This window comes from Triplophysa dalaica, chromosome 8 (assembly GCF_015846415.1).
Source record: "Triplophysa dalaica isolate WHDGS20190420 chromosome 8, ASM1584641v1, whole genome shotgun sequence".
Taxonomy (NCBI): Eukaryota; Metazoa; Chordata; class Actinopteri; order Cypriniformes; family Nemacheilidae; genus Triplophysa; species Triplophysa dalaica.
In genome coordinates this window covers 21,457,153-21,477,413 of record NC_079549.1, presented here as the reverse complement: position 1 = coordinate 21,477,413, position 20,261 = coordinate 21,457,153, and the positions used below count along the sequence as shown (strand labels likewise).

The 20,261-nt window shown below is 39.7% G+C and overlaps 1 protein-coding gene across 1 annotated transcript in view; it reads left to right on the top strand.

Annotated features, from left to right (window-relative positions):
- The window catches only part of cerkl (ceramide kinase-like), a 47,892-nt gene that overhangs the window by 7,215 nt on the left and 20,416 nt on the right, over window positions 1-20,261 (top strand). Inside the window, exons 2-4 of the mRNA XM_056754512.1 lie at window positions 3,429-3,662; window positions 14,729-14,860; window positions 19,128-19,191. Of these exons, the coding sequence (XP_056610490.1) occupies window positions 3,429-3,662; window positions 14,729-14,860; window positions 19,128-19,191 (430 nt within the window). The remainder of the gene's footprint in view (window positions 1-3,428; window positions 3,663-14,728; window positions 14,861-19,127; window positions 19,192-20,261) is intronic.

Below are 20,261 nucleotides of genomic sequence, written 5' to 3'. Positions count from 1 at the left end.
ACGCTTTAATTGGAGTGCTTTACTTTGAAAGTAGGTGATAACCTGTGAAAGTGGTAAAAAACCTGTATACAAAATATTTTTTAATATCACATTTTCACTACATGGTTGTTGTAGCCAAACACAATACATTTTATTGTTTACTTTATTTATGCTCTCTAAAATTGCCTGATAATGAAAAAGTAAAATAGTTGGCAAACAGCATTTCATGTTGAAGGGATAGTTTCAAAAATGTATTTTCTATGATCATTTACTCACCCTCTTGTCATTTCAAACCGCTTTTATTTTCTTTCTTATGCAGAAGACAAAATAAGATATTTTGAAGAAAGTTGGTAACCAAACAGCGCAGACACGCATTCACTTCAATTGTATAACACAAAACCAATGCAAGTCAATGGTTGCCAATTAACAACTTTCTTCAAAGTATCTTCTTTTGTGTTCTGCGGAAAAAAGATAGTCATAAAGGTTTGACATACAACAGGGTGTGTAAATGATGAAAGAAATTTTTTTTTGGGTGAACTAACACTTATATAATTTACTCAGCCTCATGTCATTCATTGCATGGACACAAAACCAAGAGTGTAAACTCTTTGAACTCTCAAAAATATTGCTTCAGTTATCCCAGAGTTTACTGTTATTCGGCCTGCTTCCTTGTAATTCACAAAAAAAACAAAAACAAATTGACAGCTAGTTTGTGTGATGTGTGTAAGTGTATGTAGTGGGTGCACACAGAGATGCATGTAATTGTCAATAAGAGCGACGAGATCTCGAGAGACGACAGATCCATAGTCAGGCTTCAGAAGGGCCCTGTGTTATATGACCTCGTGTGTTACCAGACGTGTCATATTGATTTGGCCCCTTGCAGCCCTTTTAGACCAATGACCCTGAACATATGGTCCTTCTTATTTGTGAACTTGTGTGCCCTGCAGCAGAAGAAGAAATCTTCTTCAATCCTCCTCTGCAAGACCAGTTTTGAGTTATTATATGGATTACTCCCACATCCTGTTCGGATCACATAAAAGAGGTGTGACGACGTTTGATAGGAAAAATCTACATATTTTAATATATTCCAAACAAAATGTTTATAGAAGTAAAGCGAAAACATAACCAAATGTAACTACAAAACTTTGCACAACCAATTCAACAAATTGTTTATTTAATAGAATTATATACAATAAAATTCAACAAATTGTTTATTTAATACAATTATTATACAATAAAATATAAAATAGAAATAGTTTAATTACAAGCCACTGTAGCGAGACCTATCAACAAACACAGACCGGAAGTTTACTTTGGGCCATTCGCCTGGGTCTGATGAAACAATCTATATAGAATCAAATCTATGATCAATTTCTTTTCTTAGTGAAGAAACACCAGGTTGTAATACAAGAAAGAAAAGAACAATCAGACACTTTTATGTCTTTTATCTTATCTAGCATAATTTCTAGTCGCATGCTTACACTTCAACTTAACGTTCACTTTCTAATTGCATCAGCAAAGCCACGTCGAGAGATTCGTTTGGCCTCCAATTTAACGCATTTGTTAAAGTTGCATCATTATTTCCGCAAAAATAGATGAGCAACTGTGGACCTCTAAAATACAATAGAGAAAAAAGTCTGCGCAAGCATAAATGTATGGCTTCCCAAAAATAGAGAGAACACAGTATTAGCAAAAACAAAAGTTCCAAACGTGTGGCCTGTTTATGAGCAGATCAGGAGGAGACACCATTCGGACTCGCCCTTTACAAAGTGTATGATCTCAATCTACAGCTCATTGCTCCTGCTTAGTGTGGAGCTCATTTAAACTCAATTTTCCTGTGCTTAATTGGGGGGACTAATTGGGTCCTATTGCCAAAGCCTCAAAACATGAGAGCCCGGACCAACCTGACCACCAGCGTGCAGGCGCTGACAGGCAAGTCTCGAAAAGAGCAGCGTTTGGAGTCTCTGTATTAAAAAAGTGCTCGCTCAAAGAGTGGACATGTGCAAAAACTGCAACACAATTAGCATCAAGCGGATAAATCCTTCTCTAATCCTGTTTACGGTCAGCATCAGGCAGATGCGCCAAGATTGATCTGGACAGGGCGCCAGCTTACTGTAATGTAGTAGGGAGGAAGCCCCCCCTTTTCCATCCCAAACCCCCCTACGTCTCTGGACCCTCCCTCTCTCTCTCAGCTTCCTGTACACAGCCCTTAGCACGGGCCACCTCGTCTCACGTAAAGCTTTGCAGGGAGAGATTATCTCCTATTTCCACTAATTCAATTGACTCAGGGTTTTGTAGAGCGACCACAATGAAACGAAGCTCCTCAGTTAAATAAATAGAGTGATGGAGGTGTAAAGGGGTTCGAGCAGAAGCCAGAGAACGAACAGATGGCGGCGGGTGTCCTGCACAGTAATGTGAGAGGGTAGTTAATGTTCTGAAACGCGAGGTGCGGCTCGAGGTCCTCCTAATGAAGAAAGGCTTTCACACGAGGAGAGACGCTCACATTTACAGAACTTAGTTCATCTTGAGGCTGGGAGACAGATTTCAGTGCTGGGGCTTTAATCGGAGTTTGACTATGGGTAATCATTTACAGCAGGGGGTCAGGAGAGTTCGAGAAGCTCGCAACCTAATGCGTAGACAGGGTGTAGAGTGCAAAACTGAACTGTCATTCATTACAACTTTCTGTGGTTGTTTTGGTGGTCAAGAAGGGATAGATATACATTTTCTTCTCAGCTACTCTCCTCCCGGCATCAAAAATAAAAGTGCACAAATAAACATTAAGAAGCAATGAACTTCATCCCCTAAAAGAAACAGAAGTTTATTTGAAAGGGTAAAACAGATACAAACTTATATAAGTCTTCCTATAAAAATGTACAATGTTCTTGTAGCTCAACTTGTGTCTGACAATACTAAATTCATGGGTTTGATTTCAAAATGCATGAACTGATGAACTTAATGCACGAAAAGCATCGACCAACTGAAAAATCTATAACAGAGTATTTATTATTAAATTTGATTTAATTAGATTTTTGTATACATACAATTATCAATCAATCAATCAAAATGTATTTATAAAGCACAATAAAAAGAACAGTAGTTCGTGCTGTTCAAACCTTTCTAAAAAGACACAAATAAATAAAAACAGTTTTGTCCGCAATGCAAAAAAAATGGAAAGTGGAAAAAATATAAATAAATAAGGAGTAAGTGTTTCCAATCCTTTGACTGAAGTAGTATAATACAAGAAGAAATGAATTAAATGTGCAATTTTGTCAAACCTGTGTTGTTTCTGTCAAACTGTAGCATCTGCAAATGTAGAAAACAGACAAAATTAGGGTCAGGTGAAAGGTGAAAACAAACATAAAAGCTACATTCTGATCTTATTTGGGAAATATTACTATGTGGACAAGCAATGAAATGTATTTAAAATTCCGTATGTGTGTTTGTTTTAGCTGAACGTGATGTAATGAAGCAGGAGGAATACGTCGAGCTCCAGGACGTGTTTGCTGTGAAGGTAAAACGGCGACGGTCGGCGGGGCAGCAGACAGGCGGTACTCTGCTGGGCATCACACTTTTCCACTGCAAGAAAAAAGGGCTCAAACTAAAGGATCACACCATCCATCTCAACAACCTGAGCGTGGACCACTGTGAGATCTGGTTCAAAACTCTCAAAGAGATCCTTAACGGTACGTTCAGACGTCACCAATCTTGAAATTGAAAAACAAACCGAACACAATTTTTAAATATCACCCTACCACGACGGAGCTTTACTCAATTTTATGGCACACGATGTGCAAACATTAACTTGGTCAACATTTGCTTCACTTACATTTCACTGTGTACACTGACATTCATTAAATGAAGATTGCAGGGTTTGCAACGGCTCCTTAGCTCTAGTGTGGCACATAGACAGCATTATATAGACAAAAGTCATTACAGGTAAAGCATAATTAATATGGTTTAATACAGCAAGCTAACGGCCATACATTGTGAGTTGAGTCTTTGCATGTGAAGAAGTTTTTATAAAACATGTTGCTGTCCATTCACATTGGTCTCTTATGAAATTCTGTTTCTAGATGTGAAACCGTTTTCAAAAAGAGCCAATGTACTGTATCTAACCTGTATCTAAGTGATTTCTCAAGAACGCATCAGAACTAAAAATGTGATGTGATACGACGCTCTAGATGTTTCAGCAACATTCAAGCAACATAAAAAAGCCCCAGTACCATGAATGAACTCCATGGATTGCATTAAAGGACGCTGAGACAGCCGAGGGGTACCGTCTTCATTGTGTGATGACCGTATCATTGAGTGGGGTGTCTAAAGGGGGGGCTCGAGGGGGTCTTGCAAGAGGTGGTGTTGGCCGCAAGGACCTGCTGGATCAGACTGGAGGAACAGGTTGGTCCTACGGCCTCCCCGGAGTTTGTAATTATCCGTGCTCCTCTTGCTAGGGTTTACTGCCAAAACAGGCCCGCGGCCCGCCTAGCACTTCACTGTGCCGTGTGGGAGACAAGTGTCCTTCCAAATGCGTCAGAACTCCTGCTTCAGGTCCCGAGACCGGATTAAGGGAGGGACTATCTAAGACTCTACGTAGGAACAACAAAATTAATTCTCTTTTATAAGCGTTACAGTGGCATTACGCACGGTACAAACTTCCCTCGTCAGCTGAATGCGCGTTGAGCGCTCAGACGCTGCCTTTGTGAAAATGATTATAGGTAATCTCAGTTAATCCCAGACCGCAGAGAACGCACATTATCACGATTTAATCTGGAGTCACAATTACACTAAAATTTCATTGTCATAAATCCTTCCTAGTCTGTGGTGTGTCCACATAAATTCACAACACGATATCTAAAACCAGACAAGGGATGTGAGTTTAGGACTACACAGTGTTAGTGTATTTGAGTGATGACGCACTTGTGATAATGCTGTATTAACACAACGTCTGATAATCCATGGAATTTCAGCTACAGCCCTGAGTAACCGATGATGTAACTGTGGTTATGATGCGGTGCATTAGTCACTGGGAATTAAGGGGATTGTCTCAGGTCCTGCAACTTTTTACTATCAGACCCATCCCCCATCTCAGGGTCTTCGTCCATGAATAAACCAGAGAAACGTTTTTCCAAAAGTTTTAGAGGTTTAAAGATTGATATGATGTTTTGTGGGTAATTGTAAGTGAGGGTTGGATGTACTTTGGGTGGAACATGAATTAATTAACATAATGAAGGAATATGCCTTGGGGGAGCCCGGAGGAGACGGGACATGCTCATTTTCTGCTGAGAGGAGAAAAATTCATATAGAAAGATGAGATGTATTGTGCTATACTTTTTATTTACCACAACAACACAGGATAGATATTGTACTACATTTAGCCTATTGTCCTTATATTACTAATTTTAAAAAAATCTATAGCTTTTTATACAGTATTATAGAACCATGAGGTGATGCCAGTATTTGGATAATCTGCTGAATTACTGTAAATGTTTTACAAACAAACAGCTCTTCCTATCTGTGGATTCTTTACTCTTTTTATTTTTTCACGTGTTGGAGGCAAAACAGGAGAAGATTATTCTTAACAAGTGAATTATGAGTCAGGCGTCATGTTATTTAACCGTTGAGATAAAAACAACACAAGAACAGTTATTATGTAATAAAACATAGTATTATAAATAAAAATACTATAAAACATTATAAAACATAGTGTTACATCATCTTTTACGCTGCATTTAAGAAATTAAGTTGTGTATGTCTGATAATGTTTTGTGTTAGTATCGTTCCATTGCAGAAATCATGCAGCTTGGCTCTCTCCATCAGTTACGTAATGCTGGTTCTCTATCTTTATCTGTTGATGGAGTTGCTCTAGAGTTTCAAAGTAAATAAAAAATCTGGGTGTTTAGCCTTGTGCTGAACGCCGTTATGACCTCGATTTTCCTTCTCAGAAATATTGCACGTTCATGTCCAATGTTGGCTTACTCGGTTGCGGAAAGGTTATCTTTCCTTATTTCCTTTTTTTCCCCATATTGATTACTGTAATGCACTTCTTATTGGAGTTCAATATTTGCAAAATTCAGCTGCAAGAATTCTTTCTGGGGCTAGGAGTGATGCTCATTTCGTTGCATTGGCTCCGGTAAGATTCTGCATTGATTATAAAGTTCTCATGTTAACATATGAGGCACTGCATGGTCCGGCTCCTCTGTATTTGGCCGAGTTTTAACATCTTATACACTTACTAGTCACACTTTGCTTTCCTACCATAGTGGTCTTCTAGTTGTTCCTAAAATACTCTTGTGTTCTGGGGTGATAGAGCTTTCTCATTTTATGCCCCAAATTGTGGATTTCGCTCACGGTTGACATCAGGGAAGCAAATTCGTTAGGTATCTCGTCTTAAAACGTTTTATTTTAGGCTGGCTTTCAATTGATTTTTGGTTTCTAGTGTTACGTAATCATGTAAATGTTCTGTTGTTTTATATTGTTGTGTTTATTCGTGTTGTACAATGCTTTGAGGTGCCAACTTTTAAAAGTGCTTTACAAAATAAATGTAAAAATCTCAATTTCGAAAGATTTACCCATAAAACAGTTTTTTGTTGTCCAGGGTCACACATATTTAACATCCTCACAGCCCTCCTCTCTGTTTTTTATGTGGTCAAGTGACACTGAAAATTTATTTGGTCTCATAATAACAACATTTGATCTACATTAGGTTTCTTTGTCACTGTGCACGATCACCTGCTGAAATATACCTTCACAATCTCTTACAGTTAATAATGTAGTTTGGCAGTTTGTTTGGCTCTCAAACCCTGCACCCCCCATCATCCTATGCACATGCTCGCACATGAATGCACGCACACACACAGATGCATGTTTTCCATAGGTGGATTATCTCTGTAAATTTATTGCCTGTTGAATCAGACGGCCCGAGGGGAGAGCGAGCATGCTGGATTACAGGGGTGCTCACCTGTTTCAGCAGTCCGATAGATCCTGGCCTGGTGTTTCCCAGGGAACCCGTAATAATGTGGCATGATGGAGGGTGTGTCCCAGCTGACACTCAGCACAAAAGGGAAATGTTTTTAATCTCTGCCGTGATTTTATTCAAGGTGAGCTCTGAATGCCACACTTAGCTTCTGCGTGTGTTTGACAAGCCGTGTTATGGGTGGTGACACATGAGGTCTGGCCGTCCAGCTGACAGATTAAACTCTGCGGTCAGAGAGCGAGCGGTCGGGCCAGGCCACAGACCAAACGTGCGGGGAGACAGCCGGCAACAATAGTAGCACCTGTACTGTCGAACGGAGAGACGACGCAGGCCATACGTAGTTCAACTGGAAGGGCCTCCTTGTCTTCTTAAACCTTCTTTTGAAAGATTAGTCTGGGCAGGTCAATCAAAGCCCTGGAAGCCCTCCGCGCCCCTCTCCGGACGCATAATGTGGTCATGGTGCTCTTGTCAAAGCGCGTGGTCACACTCCAGCATCAAGCTGAACTTTATTGTTATAGTAGTAAAGGGAGGAGAACAGACAAATATAGAGAGAGGAGAGCTCAGGGGTCAAGCATTAGGCCCATATCATTTCTCTGAGGGCTTTTGTGGCCCATCTGAATTCATATGTGAATTTCGAATAAAGCAAAACAGTTGCTATTGTGGGCCGTGCATGAAATTGCATTGAGTTGTTTAACAAGATAATAGGGGGCAGCGAAATCTCCCTCGAAACGTGATTTTAAGAATGCGCTCGGCCATCGAGGGAAGTTCAAATCATGCCTTTGGCCGAGGTTGAGCGGAATTTACATGAGCCGTCGTACAATAGCTCGATAGTGGAGTGGATAGTGTTACACATTAACAGGTTTTCCATTAAGTCAACCTACGTATCCATGGCGACTCCCTCCCCTCGGCTCCTTGGAAACGGATCGGTCTGTGTGTCTTATTGACTTGAGCTCTCTTACTGTGGGTGGGAGACTTCTGTCCAAACTCTGGGTAGAGGAGCTCACTGTGATCCTGTCAAAAAATACAAATAAAGAGTTTAGCTTCACTTAAAATAAAAAGTTAATTATACAGACTACTTCTGAATTATACTGCATAAACACTGTACATTATTTTCATGTAAGGCTACCGAAAAAAAGATGCACAGTTATTTTATTTAGACGAAATGCAACATATCCAGGGCCACTTCTAATAATAAGGGATTGTATTTCTATTGACAGGTCAAATAGATGGCTAAGTATATAAAAACAAAATTTAGGTTGTTGATAAAGCATTGAGATGCATCACGTAAAAATGCATTGAACACGCACTGATTCGACATTAAATAAATCGTGAGGTTCCTGAAGATTCCCGCCCTAAACTGGGGTAGACAGATGCTCCTGTGAGCTCTGCTGTAGGTACGACTGCGATATCACTTTCACAGAGTGCTGCTAGTGGATTTTTACTGCGTATTCCCAGCGGATCCTCCTCATTTCTGTCTGTCACACCTGCCCCCGAATAGACATGAATACAGACATAATGGAGGCATCCAACAAATGGTGCAGTTTTTTCCTGCTCTGGACAATTAGACAACATTATACTGCCTTTTTTTTAAAAAAAGTTCATGTAAAATATAATATACAATATAAATTACAAAAGGAACTACATTTGAACAAATAGAAACATAACTGAACGGTATACAATATGTGTTCTATTTTTAACTTAAATAAAGGTCCCGTGTGTAATTTTTTGGAGGATCTATTGACAGAAATGCAATATAACATACACAACTATGTATGTCTTCAGAGGTGTATAAAGATCTTACATAATGAAGTAAGTAAATGAGCAATTTCTATCTTCATTCACTTCGGGTCCAATTGTTCAGTAGCCCTAAACTGACAAACTGCTTTACAGAGCATGATTCGTAGGTAAATACGTTATCTCCTTCGGCAAAGAAGCGAAAACATGACCGCATCTTATTTCTGTGTCAGCCACAGCAGTGCTTTGAAAGGGAGGGGTGGAGTGAGCCTTTGGTTGCAATTCCTGACCTCACCGCTAGATGACACTAAATTTCATACACTGGATATTTAAAGAAATCAAATTGTTATATTACACACACAAAAAAGCAAGGATTTCTGTGACTTTTGTCTCTTTAAACATGTTTTCTGTGTAATACATATGGCGAGATATGAAGAATTGCTTTTGAAAAGACTCAAAAATCACCATTTCGCTATAAAAGTCCAGATGAATGGCTGTGTGTTAGGAACAAATCAAAATTTAAACTTCTATTTCTTATTAGAAAAATCACCCAAATTGTTGTCCTGGGGGTCTTAGGAGGGTCATGACTAAATATGACGTGTGGTTCTGGACTACTTTAAAGTGGCTTTTGTGACCTTTTTAATATGTAATAGCCTCTGTCCTTTATTGTCACTGCAAGAGACCAATTTCTCCTTTTCTGTTATACGGAAATAAGTCATTCAAGTTTGTTCATTGCTACAGGCCATGTTTAATACACATACTGATAAAATGTATTCCTTGAATCCACTGTAAGTCTCTTTGGATAAACAGTTAAGCGTCTGTGAAATGCAAAAATGTAATGCAAATACTAGCTTTGAATAAGTAATAAGAGATGATTTCTTATAATGTGAAATATCACCTAAATGTATACTCAAAGCCTCTACGCCATCTTTCTTTATTAACTGCGCCTGTATGAATTAATTGTGCCAATGAAAGCAAGTGTATTGATTTAAAGCCCAAATCTCCACCCCAGTTCCCCATGTCGTCTAGCGGTTAAAGCAGCTTTTGCCTGGTGATGCCCCTGCTGCAGGGGACAAATCTGGAGAGTGCTGGGTCTCCCCCACTGCTAATGCGCGCTAATGCCAGTATCTGACACCATGCCAGATGCTCCTCTCTTGGCATAGGATCTAAGAAAATGTCGGAGCGCTCGCCCCCCGTATGGAGATCTCACGGCCAGTAGGAAAGCAGTGTAGGCCAGTGATGCTGTTTCTCCCTTCAGCGCTCCATCTCCTGTATGGCCCCCAGATCTCGTTCCTCCCCTCGAGCCTGCCGGATCCTGCTCCTCTCCGCTCCTGACCTTTCCCACAGCAAGGCCCAAATCTGGGCTTATCTCTTGGAGGGCCCAGTCCCCTCGCCAGCCATCCAGCCAGGGATTTCATGGCAAAAATAAGACATCTGTTCTTGAGGATTAGCAAATATTCGGTGCACCCCAGAACGCCCGTTTGGGTATTGTGGGCTCAGCCAGTGGAACATTCTACGGTTACTTAAGCAGAGTTTGATGGCTGTGTTATGCACATTATGATTATTTTATTTTCGTGCCTTTCTTATGTGGCTTGACAAAGTCAACATACTAACATGCACTCTTTAAAGTAAAGGTACTTCACAATGCCATAGAAGAACCTTTTGGGTCTAAATGGTTCCATAAAGAGCCTTTAACATCCGAAGAACCATTCTATTTCACAAAAGGTTCTTTGATTATAAATAAGGTGGTTCTTTAAAGATCCTTCGATTGATGGATTCATTGTGGAACCAAAAATGGTTCTTCCATGGCATCGCTGTGAAGAATCTCCAAAGCACCTTTATTGCAGTAGTACTGTGCAACATACTATTGTACAAAAGTGTGTTGCAGGTCTCTAACCTGAACCTAAAATGTCTCATACGTAAATACAGACAGAAATCCCAGGACTTTTTATTAGGACTTTTTTTACAGAAGACTCTTTCCTCTGTAGAAGATATTCTGAAAAATGTTTCTGTGGTTTTGTGTCCATACATTAAAGGTCCATGGTCAATGCAGGTTTGTAACGGCATTAGTGTGAATAAATGAAGAAATAATTAAAATGTTTGGGTATAATATTCCTTTAAGTCTTAAGGAACTTTCTTAATGCTTCTATTCTGGAATTAAGACAATGAATAGTTGAAAGAACAGACCAACAGGAAGCATCAATGGGTTTAAAATCAAAGCGTGGCTCAATTGTACGGTCAGGTCTGCTCATTAGCGCGGCGGGGTGGTGTTTACGGGCAGTCCTGGAGCTTTGTTTGTCTGAGAAATCAATGTGTAACCCGACCCTGCTCTCAGGTAATTTAGCCCTGATTATGGGAAAAGTGCTCCCCTGTGCCGAATCATCTTCTCCACAGGGAGACCCTGAGCCGCACCATTCATATGCTCCTACCTTTCCCATCAGCACCCTGTGTTCCCTGAGATAGGGGCCGGACGGAGACAGATGTAGTCAGTGTGTTGGGTGACATTAGCCGGTCTTGATAGCCCTCGGGGTGAAACAGCTTTAAGCCTCTGAGTCACATGTCGGCTGCATTGCTCTGGAACATGCTGACCTCGCGGAATGTCCTCAGGTGGCAGGAACATGTGTCTGAAATATGTACGTCACTATAAAGATGTTGACAGAGAGTCCTCTTATAGTAATATGTGTAGATAAAAATGAAGAAAGGTTGTCAGGGCCGCATGCAAAACAGAAATGGAAAAATTATTTTCTGAAGAAAATGATCATACTTAGATGAATATAATGTCACATGGCACAATAAAGACATCTTATTAAGACTTTTCACATTTCCATGTAAAAGTTTGGAGTGATTTGACTGAAAAGTTTCTCATGATCAAAGTTTGATTTCAATTATTAATTTAACTATGATTTTTAATCGTTGATACGGCTTACTCTAATTTCAATGTCATATTTTCACAGAATGTTCTTTACATTATGTAGAATGGTTATATGTAGAAAGCCAGCAGTAGTAAATCACAAAATTACAAACGCTGGGATTTTACAGACTAGTTCACAAATATTTATGAAAATCTGGATTTATATGTATATATAACACGCTTTAAATGAATTTTCATTGTCTTTAACCATAACATTATTACTTAATTTGTGCTATTCCATAGTTTTAAGTTTATTATCATTTTTAGATGTGGTTAAAATAATAATAGGATGACTAAGTGACCATGAACTTTTGAAAAACTTTTCACATGACATCCGAGACCAAATGTCATTTAATTTCTCCTCAGCACCAACAGGCAATATTGTATTGTGACTATCACAGGCATGTTAAAGTTACTCATGATCTAGAACACATTGTTTAGATGAGTATTCAGATTATATTAAGTGTTTTACGTGAAACACAGGTTCTCTGAAGTCTCTGTCAGCTCTGCTAATCACAGTGGCCTTTTGCAGGAACACAAACAGGACTCACAGAGGTGAAATCTGAGCGCGGCCTCTTCATCAGGATTGTGTTTCAGCGGGCTCTCGGGAGCTACTGCGCATCACGCACACAAACATGGGATTATGTGCCATAGTAACACGGTATTGCACATGCAGACGTCCCTGTTCTCCCCGCTGTGGTGTTTGGATTTGCCATGAACTGATGCTCAGATATGATGATTAAAATAGCACAAACATAGTTTCCACTTTCAGTCTAATGAATTGATGTGATGGGGACCTGTTCCAAACCTAGTGTTCTTCCCCACCTAGCTGTCTTCTAAGGTAGCAATGAACTCAAATGGAAACTCGGAAGTGACTGATTTGATTTGGTACATGTGTTGATGTTTTAACTCCTTACCTTAAAAGGCTTTTCCATATGCTGCCTATGTAGACAGCTCACTAGAAACAGAGACAGGATACCTGGAGGAAAAGAAGATGAAAGAAATTTGTATCTATTTCATCTTAGTTTAAAGTGCATTAAAGGCAACAATGCAAACCGCTTCTCACCATATACCGTACATACAAACTCAATGTGTTCTCACATTTCATGTGTTGGGCCTGAAGCCCCCTCGACGGAAGGGATGGTTGCATAGCCTCCTGAGCCCCATTCACGGCTACAACAGCAGCATCAGCACCTGCTCCCACACAGACCCCGACGTCCCAGCGCTGGGGCCCCCGAGAGCCACAAGGTGGGACATGGGATCAGCTTCAGTCTCGTAACCTTCTTTCAAGATCCAAAATCCCCTCATCCCCCCCACGCCGCATCCTGCATCTCCTTGCACGCACTTGCCGAGTCTATTTGAACCGTGACCTTGGGCACCCCCTGGAACTCTTGCACTGTGATGTCAGCAGGGGGTCCGGCGGAGGGCAAGCCGAGGGTAGCGGCTCGTTAGCAGTTCGAGGGTCGAAAGCTTCGGGGGCCGGATAAGAGTAATGAGGGAAATGCTGGAGCAAGGAGAGAGATTGGAGGCTCACCTTAGCATCCATCGATCTCAGGCACTCCAGGAAGGTTGGGAGTGATAACAGCCCCCTAATTTCTGCTAATTATGATGCACTGTTACTCAATACTGTTTTTAATACCGGCAGATGAGAAACAAAGATAGTCCGAAAAATAGTAGAATATAGAATAAGATTGTAATATTTAGGAGAGGAAAAAATTAAGAGACCATTCAAAATGTTCATTTAATCATTTCTAGATGTAGTGCGGCCATCCAGTTCAGTGTCTATAGAATTTCAATTAAATTAACCCTCAGGAGTGAAGTCATCCAACAGCAATTTGAAAGACTGACAGAATGGCAAGACACATGAAAACTGTAATAAAAATTACAGTTATCGCATTATTTTTTTTTTCTTTTCCTAAATAAAACATGTTCAAATATTTGCTAACAAGTGAATATGAACTTGTTGTATTTGAGGTCTGAAAAAATGTTGAGCATCTTTTCTGTTGTTTTGACCTGTTTCTCTAGTTTGTCATTTTCAAACAATATTCTAAATTTGGGAGGAATTTAAAAAGCAGTTTGCAGAATTAAACAAAAAAATAATTAATTCATTAATTTAACCTAAACACATACCTATAAAAATAGTAAATTCAGATTTTTTAAAATTATTTTGGAATGGTTTCCTACTTTCCTACTTGCAAAATAATTGTTCGATTTCTATATATTCAACATTTTTATCATATTCAGCACAAGTTATCCCAGCTTTACTTTTACTGCATGTCAACAATGTTCTAGTTTGTGTCTATTTTTATTTTAAAAGAAGCAAATACAAAGATAATACATGAAGCATCTCATATTTTGAAAAATAGTAACCTTAGAGAAAAATATAATTTTCTTAAAGTTCGAGTTGAGAACTGGCAAAACTGGAAAAGTCTTTCATGACCCTCAAAAAAAGATTCATTGGCAATCTAATGTAACATGATTAAATATTTGTGCTATCCATATTTTAAACTAGAAAAAATTAAGTAGTTCATTGAATACACAGCAACATTTGAAGTGTCAAAAAAAATAAGCTTAGATAGGGATAACTAGGCCATGCTAACCAAATGAACTTTGACCCCTCGAATAAATTGGGCAATGTTTCACCACTTGGAAAAGTTATTGTAACTGCATGTGTCAATTTCAAAGTCAAAGTTCTGATATATTGTTAGACCTATATTTTTTTCAGTGGATGTCAATACATACACATACAGTACACAGTAACAAGTATTTAAAAATGCACAACCCTCATCAAAAACCCATATTCTGCACAAATAAAGTGAACAGCACAAGACATGGTGTATTAATCCAAGCCTCTCGTTTTTGGCAGACGTTCAGCCGCAGTAAACAACAGACACAGATTTGACCTTTTCAATTGGTTGAGACTGAACTCACGCTGCGTGAGAGCCGTTCTGCAGCGAGGGCGGCAGACAAAAGCTGAACTCACCACCAAAAATCGTTTATTACGTAGGACGAGGGTTTCGACTCACATTAACAGATGTGCACTCGTCTATAGATGAGGATCAAGCACTTAAATGAATTCTCAAGAGATTTGTGACACAAGGGGATCTTCCCGCTCTTTTCTTTTATCTCTGCAGGTTTCAGGCAACGTCCCAAGTCTCTCAAAGTCTTTGTGAACCCGACCAGCCACAAGAAAGAGGCGTACAAAATCTACCTGGACGAGGTGGTGCCGCTCTTCAAACTCGCTGATATTCAAGCGGATGTCACCAGTACGTCATACACACACATGCACTGTACAGAAACACTAAGGTTTTGTAGATCCTCTCAGGTTGGGGGTAAAATGTGCGCAGGTGATCTAGGCACCCCCGGGTTTCACTGCTGGTCGAAGTGGTCTGCCCTCGGGGTCTGTTTGCTCTCAGGATTCATTCCTCACTGCTGAGCATCTCCCTGTAAATGCTAACAAGCTTTACATTGTGCTTAACGCCATTAGGCATTGGCGATAGATCATGGGAAATCAATATTTTAGGGTGAGGAATGTCAAGGTGCCTATGCTAATTCATCATTCGAACAAGAACATAGGTCCAGTTACACAGACACGGCTTAGTTTAAGCCTGGACTATGCCTTAGTTGAATTAAGATGTTTATGTCGCTTTTACAAAAATGCCTTAGAAGAAATCATTACTGGTGCATCTTGAGACAAAAAATGGCACGGATATATTAAGATGTTTAAGAAGTTAATTGTCAGTTAAGACGGGTCACATTCATTTTAGTCTGGGACTAGCCTTGTCTGTGAAACCGGGCCTAAAAGTTTAAATGAATGACATTGACCTTTGTAATTGTCGTCCCTCCCTTACATTTTACCACACTCTCACTTTTTGAAGGACAATTTATTATTAGTGGTGGTTTTAAGGCATGCATGACCGTAACTGTTATATTATCTGTTATGTTGGTATTAAACTTCACCATTTAACATCCTCCACCATGTGTGCTATACACAATGTTTCCCCAGACTGATGAGGAAAGCGGTGCATTGTCTTTTTTCTAGACAGTGCGACAGGTTAAACTCTGTATGCATGTTAAAATGATGAATTAGAATTGATGCAATATAAGTTAAACTTAATCAGTGGAGGGACGTCACAATATAGACAATAATATAAAACAATATGGAAAAATATCAAAGTCTCACTGCACGATAATACCGGGGTATGAAGTCCTCTGTACGGTTTTATTGCGATTATTAAAATGGCAAATGATAACTTGGAAACGTGACATAAACATCCTCTTTTCTTTTTCCCTTATGAGTTATTGTATGAGATGGGTCAAATGACCTAAAAATCCCTTTTATAAAATAAAATATTTGCACTAGATGGATCTTGCCAAAGGTAACTATCATTTTTTTTACATTCTTTATGTTAGACTAGGAAAACCTATCGTTTCATTCGGTCATGTGACCATGATCATATTGAGAGAATTTTGCTACTGCGATAACAATATATCGTTACAACAATAAACAACAGTTTAAAGGGATCGTAAATGTGTGTTTAAGTGTCTTTGGTGTGTTATAAGTTGCCCATGCATGCATGAGATACGTAAAATTAAAATGTTGGGACAAAAGATGCATTCTATCTAAAAGCGAATGCTCACCCAGACTTGACTGAAACGCCTCGTGCAACCACTAAGATCGCCCAAATGTATGGGCAAGTAAGGTGGGTGTACCTGTCAGTACAATTGCTTTGGAACCTGATGTTCCAAATATGGTAAGAGGCGATACATTTCCATCACACGCTGTTAGTATTCAACCAATCACTACGCACTGGTCACATCCATAACACCCCAGCATTGTGGTGGTAAGTTTTCAACGAATAAGTTTGGATTCAAATGAGATAGAATAAAAATATACTTTTAAAGAAGACTTAAAAATGGCTAATGAGGAAACTTCACATGGAAAGGGATATATTCCATAATCATCCACATGGAACGACCTTTTTGCCACCTCGTAAGAGTTTGGAAAAACATCGCTTACAATTACTTTATAAAATGTAAAAATCTACATTGTAAAACTTTGCTGTATTTTTGCAGCAGGCTGGCCATTAACTTACTGTAGATTTAATTACTACTTAATAATACTTTCCTATTAGTACTGCTTTCAATTTGAGGTAAACTTTACTTTAATCAAAATTAAACACTTCAAAATGAGACTAGTCTTATCATTTCTGGTATAAGCACAGGAACACTGCAAAAAATAATAAGCATTTTGGTGTTGTTTTCTAGTAAAACTATTTAAAACTTCTTAAATTATGATACATTTACATAACACAAATAGTGACCTAAGATATTGAGTCTTGTTTTATGAAAGAAAGCATTAGAACCAGATAAGTTTACGTTTTTAAACAGAATTGTACATTAAATCTACAGTAAGTTACTGGCAAACATGCTGCAAAATTACAGCAAAGTTTTAGAGTGTACTTAAGACTATGCTTTCTTAATTTTAAAATAAAAAAACAGACACTTATTTTCAACTTTTATGTTATAAGTAAAAGTAATAACTTCTATGTGTATTTGTCGGCAGTGTGTGTTTTTGTTTTTATGTACGTGTGTGTGTGCTGTACTGGAAGTAGCAGCTGTACAACACTACTGTGGACGGTTCTAAATGCATCTTACACTCATAATGACAGGAGAAGTGTATCCTCCGTCAGAAACCTGACCCAGGGGGAGGAACTGCACCCATCTGTTCTAACACAGTACCCCTCCTCTCCTCACCCACCTCCAAACACTGACACACACACATACACTCCCACCCAAGACCCTGTACCCACACACACAAACACAAACCACCACCACACACAGCAGGCGCCCCCTGCTTTTGGAAAGGGAAGTCGGCAATCTGTGCTAATGAATGCGGCTACCTGATTCCAGAAGCCATTTAAACAGTAATAGAATCCGATTCCTGATGATGTGTTCCCGAGGGCAGAGACTGAGAGCTCGAGGTGGAGCCATTAAACAACATTTTACCTAATAGAAATTAAATATCTCATTCTGCCGCTTTGACCAGGGAGAGGATCGCAGAGCTCGGAGAATATATGTGATCGAATTAGCTCCAGGCTTCATTGAGAGAGATGCAATGGCAATATTCGGCAACAGTCACATTCGGAAGCAATTACCGCCTGTAATTCAGAGCTATTTACAGATAACCAACGCCCGTACAGAAAAATGACATTTTTGGCACTTAAAAGGTCATTCAGGAGTCTAATTCAGCATTTTATGTGCAGAGGCTCTGTAGATTAAGCACTGTTTTAATTTTTAACTAAAACAAATGATCTTTGCAGCTTGGACCTGGAATAATTGATGTAAGGGAGCTGTGGGTGAGGGGCATTGTTTGATAAGGTCAGAGGCACATGCTCATGGAAGATCACTTTGATTTGAAAGTGCTCCCCCTAAAGGTCAACACTGAGAATTACACAGAACAGACCAGACTGGACCTCTCCAAATAACCAAACATAGTCTTGCCTACTATCACTTTAAGTGTGCATGCTTGTGGCACAAATATTATTATTCTAATAATAACCCACAATATGCATTTGCAGAAAATAAACCCTCATATAAAATAAATCCTAAAACACTTTACACAACTAAAGCATTTTAACCGTCTGTTCGAAAAACTATTTTTAAATTAATTTAAATAGAAATGTACTGTGTGTGTTTATAAGCTCAAATCAAAATGAAAGTGTTCACAATTGTGTGCACAATGGGGTCCACATGCATGTAGTCGAGCTGGTACCAGGGACTGCCAGGCGTGTCATAATGCGCATGTTTTGTGTGCATTGCAAAGCACGTTCTTTTGCGACAAAAAAACACATCCATCTGCAAGTGTCACATCAGCCACGGTAAACCCTTTGATGGGTGGTCACAGCTGGGACCCGCTTCATTGCAGAGGTGCCCCAGAAAATGCTAAGTGGGACACGGGCGCGCACAATGCCATCTGCGATGTGCCACCCCTTTCCCCCCCGCATTCAGTGGCATTTTTCTGTGCCATAAGGCCGGTTTATGCCATGTGAAGCCAAAACTAAATCGCTGTAAGGAGACATTTCAGTAGGTTTGAAAGTAGTAAGCCGGATCTAAATTCTATCTAGACAGGATTTTTATGCATTGAAATGCATGCAGGAATAAAGACTGGCAGGTAGCAACGTTCATGTTTTCTAACACGTTTTTTTTTTCTTTTCTACCTATCCTAGAATCACTCCTTTATCAAACTCTCTTGACCCCTGACCTGCTTGACCTCGTACAGTACATCACTGTATTATAATGTAAACTGTAAATCACTCTGACCTTGTTTTGCACTTCTAAAGAGCAGCAGCCTCGTTCTACCAGCACTCATATTCTTGATTAAAAATGCAAACAGCAAGCAAGTATAAATTTTGCTTTACAGCCAGGACCATATGTTCTACCGTCACCATTTGCCAAAGCCTGGAAACGGGCACTAAAGGCAGTTTGGAGTGCTTTCTCTTTTTAAAAACATTAACTCTTTCTCTTCCGCAGTCACTGAAAGAAAAGGCCACGCTCTCTCCGTCCTGAAAGACTGCTGCTTGGACGACTATGATGGGTATGTATACTGCACATCTGTATTGTTGTTAAAAAAACACATTTTGAATCTCTTACTCAGACACATTTCAGCATTGAGTTCTATACTTTATAATTTTTGGAAAATATTTGATGTGTGTTTTTGCTCACACTGCTCCTACTTCAGATATGTTCCCATTGCAAATTTAGAAAGTGATTTTGGACACAACTTCACACAAAAAACTTCGTCTGACTATAGATCAGAAATGGCAAAAATGGATGTGCTGAATCACAATATAATGAAAACACAGATTAAAATGTAGGATTTTCGGGGCTCTGTGATGAGAGTGAAAGTCAAAATCAGATGTCAACTCATCTGGTCTCACCGCATGTCACCACAGCGGTCTCAAGGTGAGATTAAATGGATAGTTGAAAATGAACATTCTTACATCATTTGCTCTCCCTCATGTCATTCCAAACCTCTATGACTTTCCTTCTGTGGCAGAACACAGATGAAGATATTTTGAACAAAGTTGGTAACCAAACAACTTGCATTGTATGAACACAAAAGTCCCGAGACATTTTTCAAAGTATCTTCTTTTGTGTTCCACAGAAGAGAAGGTCCCATAAAGGTTTTTAGGTTTAAATGAGGGTAAATAAATGATTTTGGTATATATTTTGGGTAAGCTATAAATTAATAATATTTCATTTTTTACAAAATTAGCTTTAATACTTTGATTGGAGTGGCGTGCCGTGGGGCCTAGCGCGAAGCTCTCCGGTAGAGCAGGTCTCTCCGGTGCGGCTCGGCAGGTGGCTCCTTAATTACCTGTTCTGGAAGCAGTGATGAAGTACCGCCATCCAGTCGACCGCGGGCGCGGGGCATCGCTCACACCAAATCGTACAGTCTCTCTCTCTCCGTGTGCACCAGTACTTCTCACAATTAGCTCCTCTTAAATATCTCCGGCCCCGGCTTAACGCTCATCCGTTACTGCCGCCCCACTGTTCGCCTGCATCCTTTGGGCTCGGCAGGAGGGGACGTGCTGGGTCTGGCGCAGTGGTCTTTGATTAAAAACACAGCGTGCGGATTCACGGCGGTGACAGAGGGACAAGGGC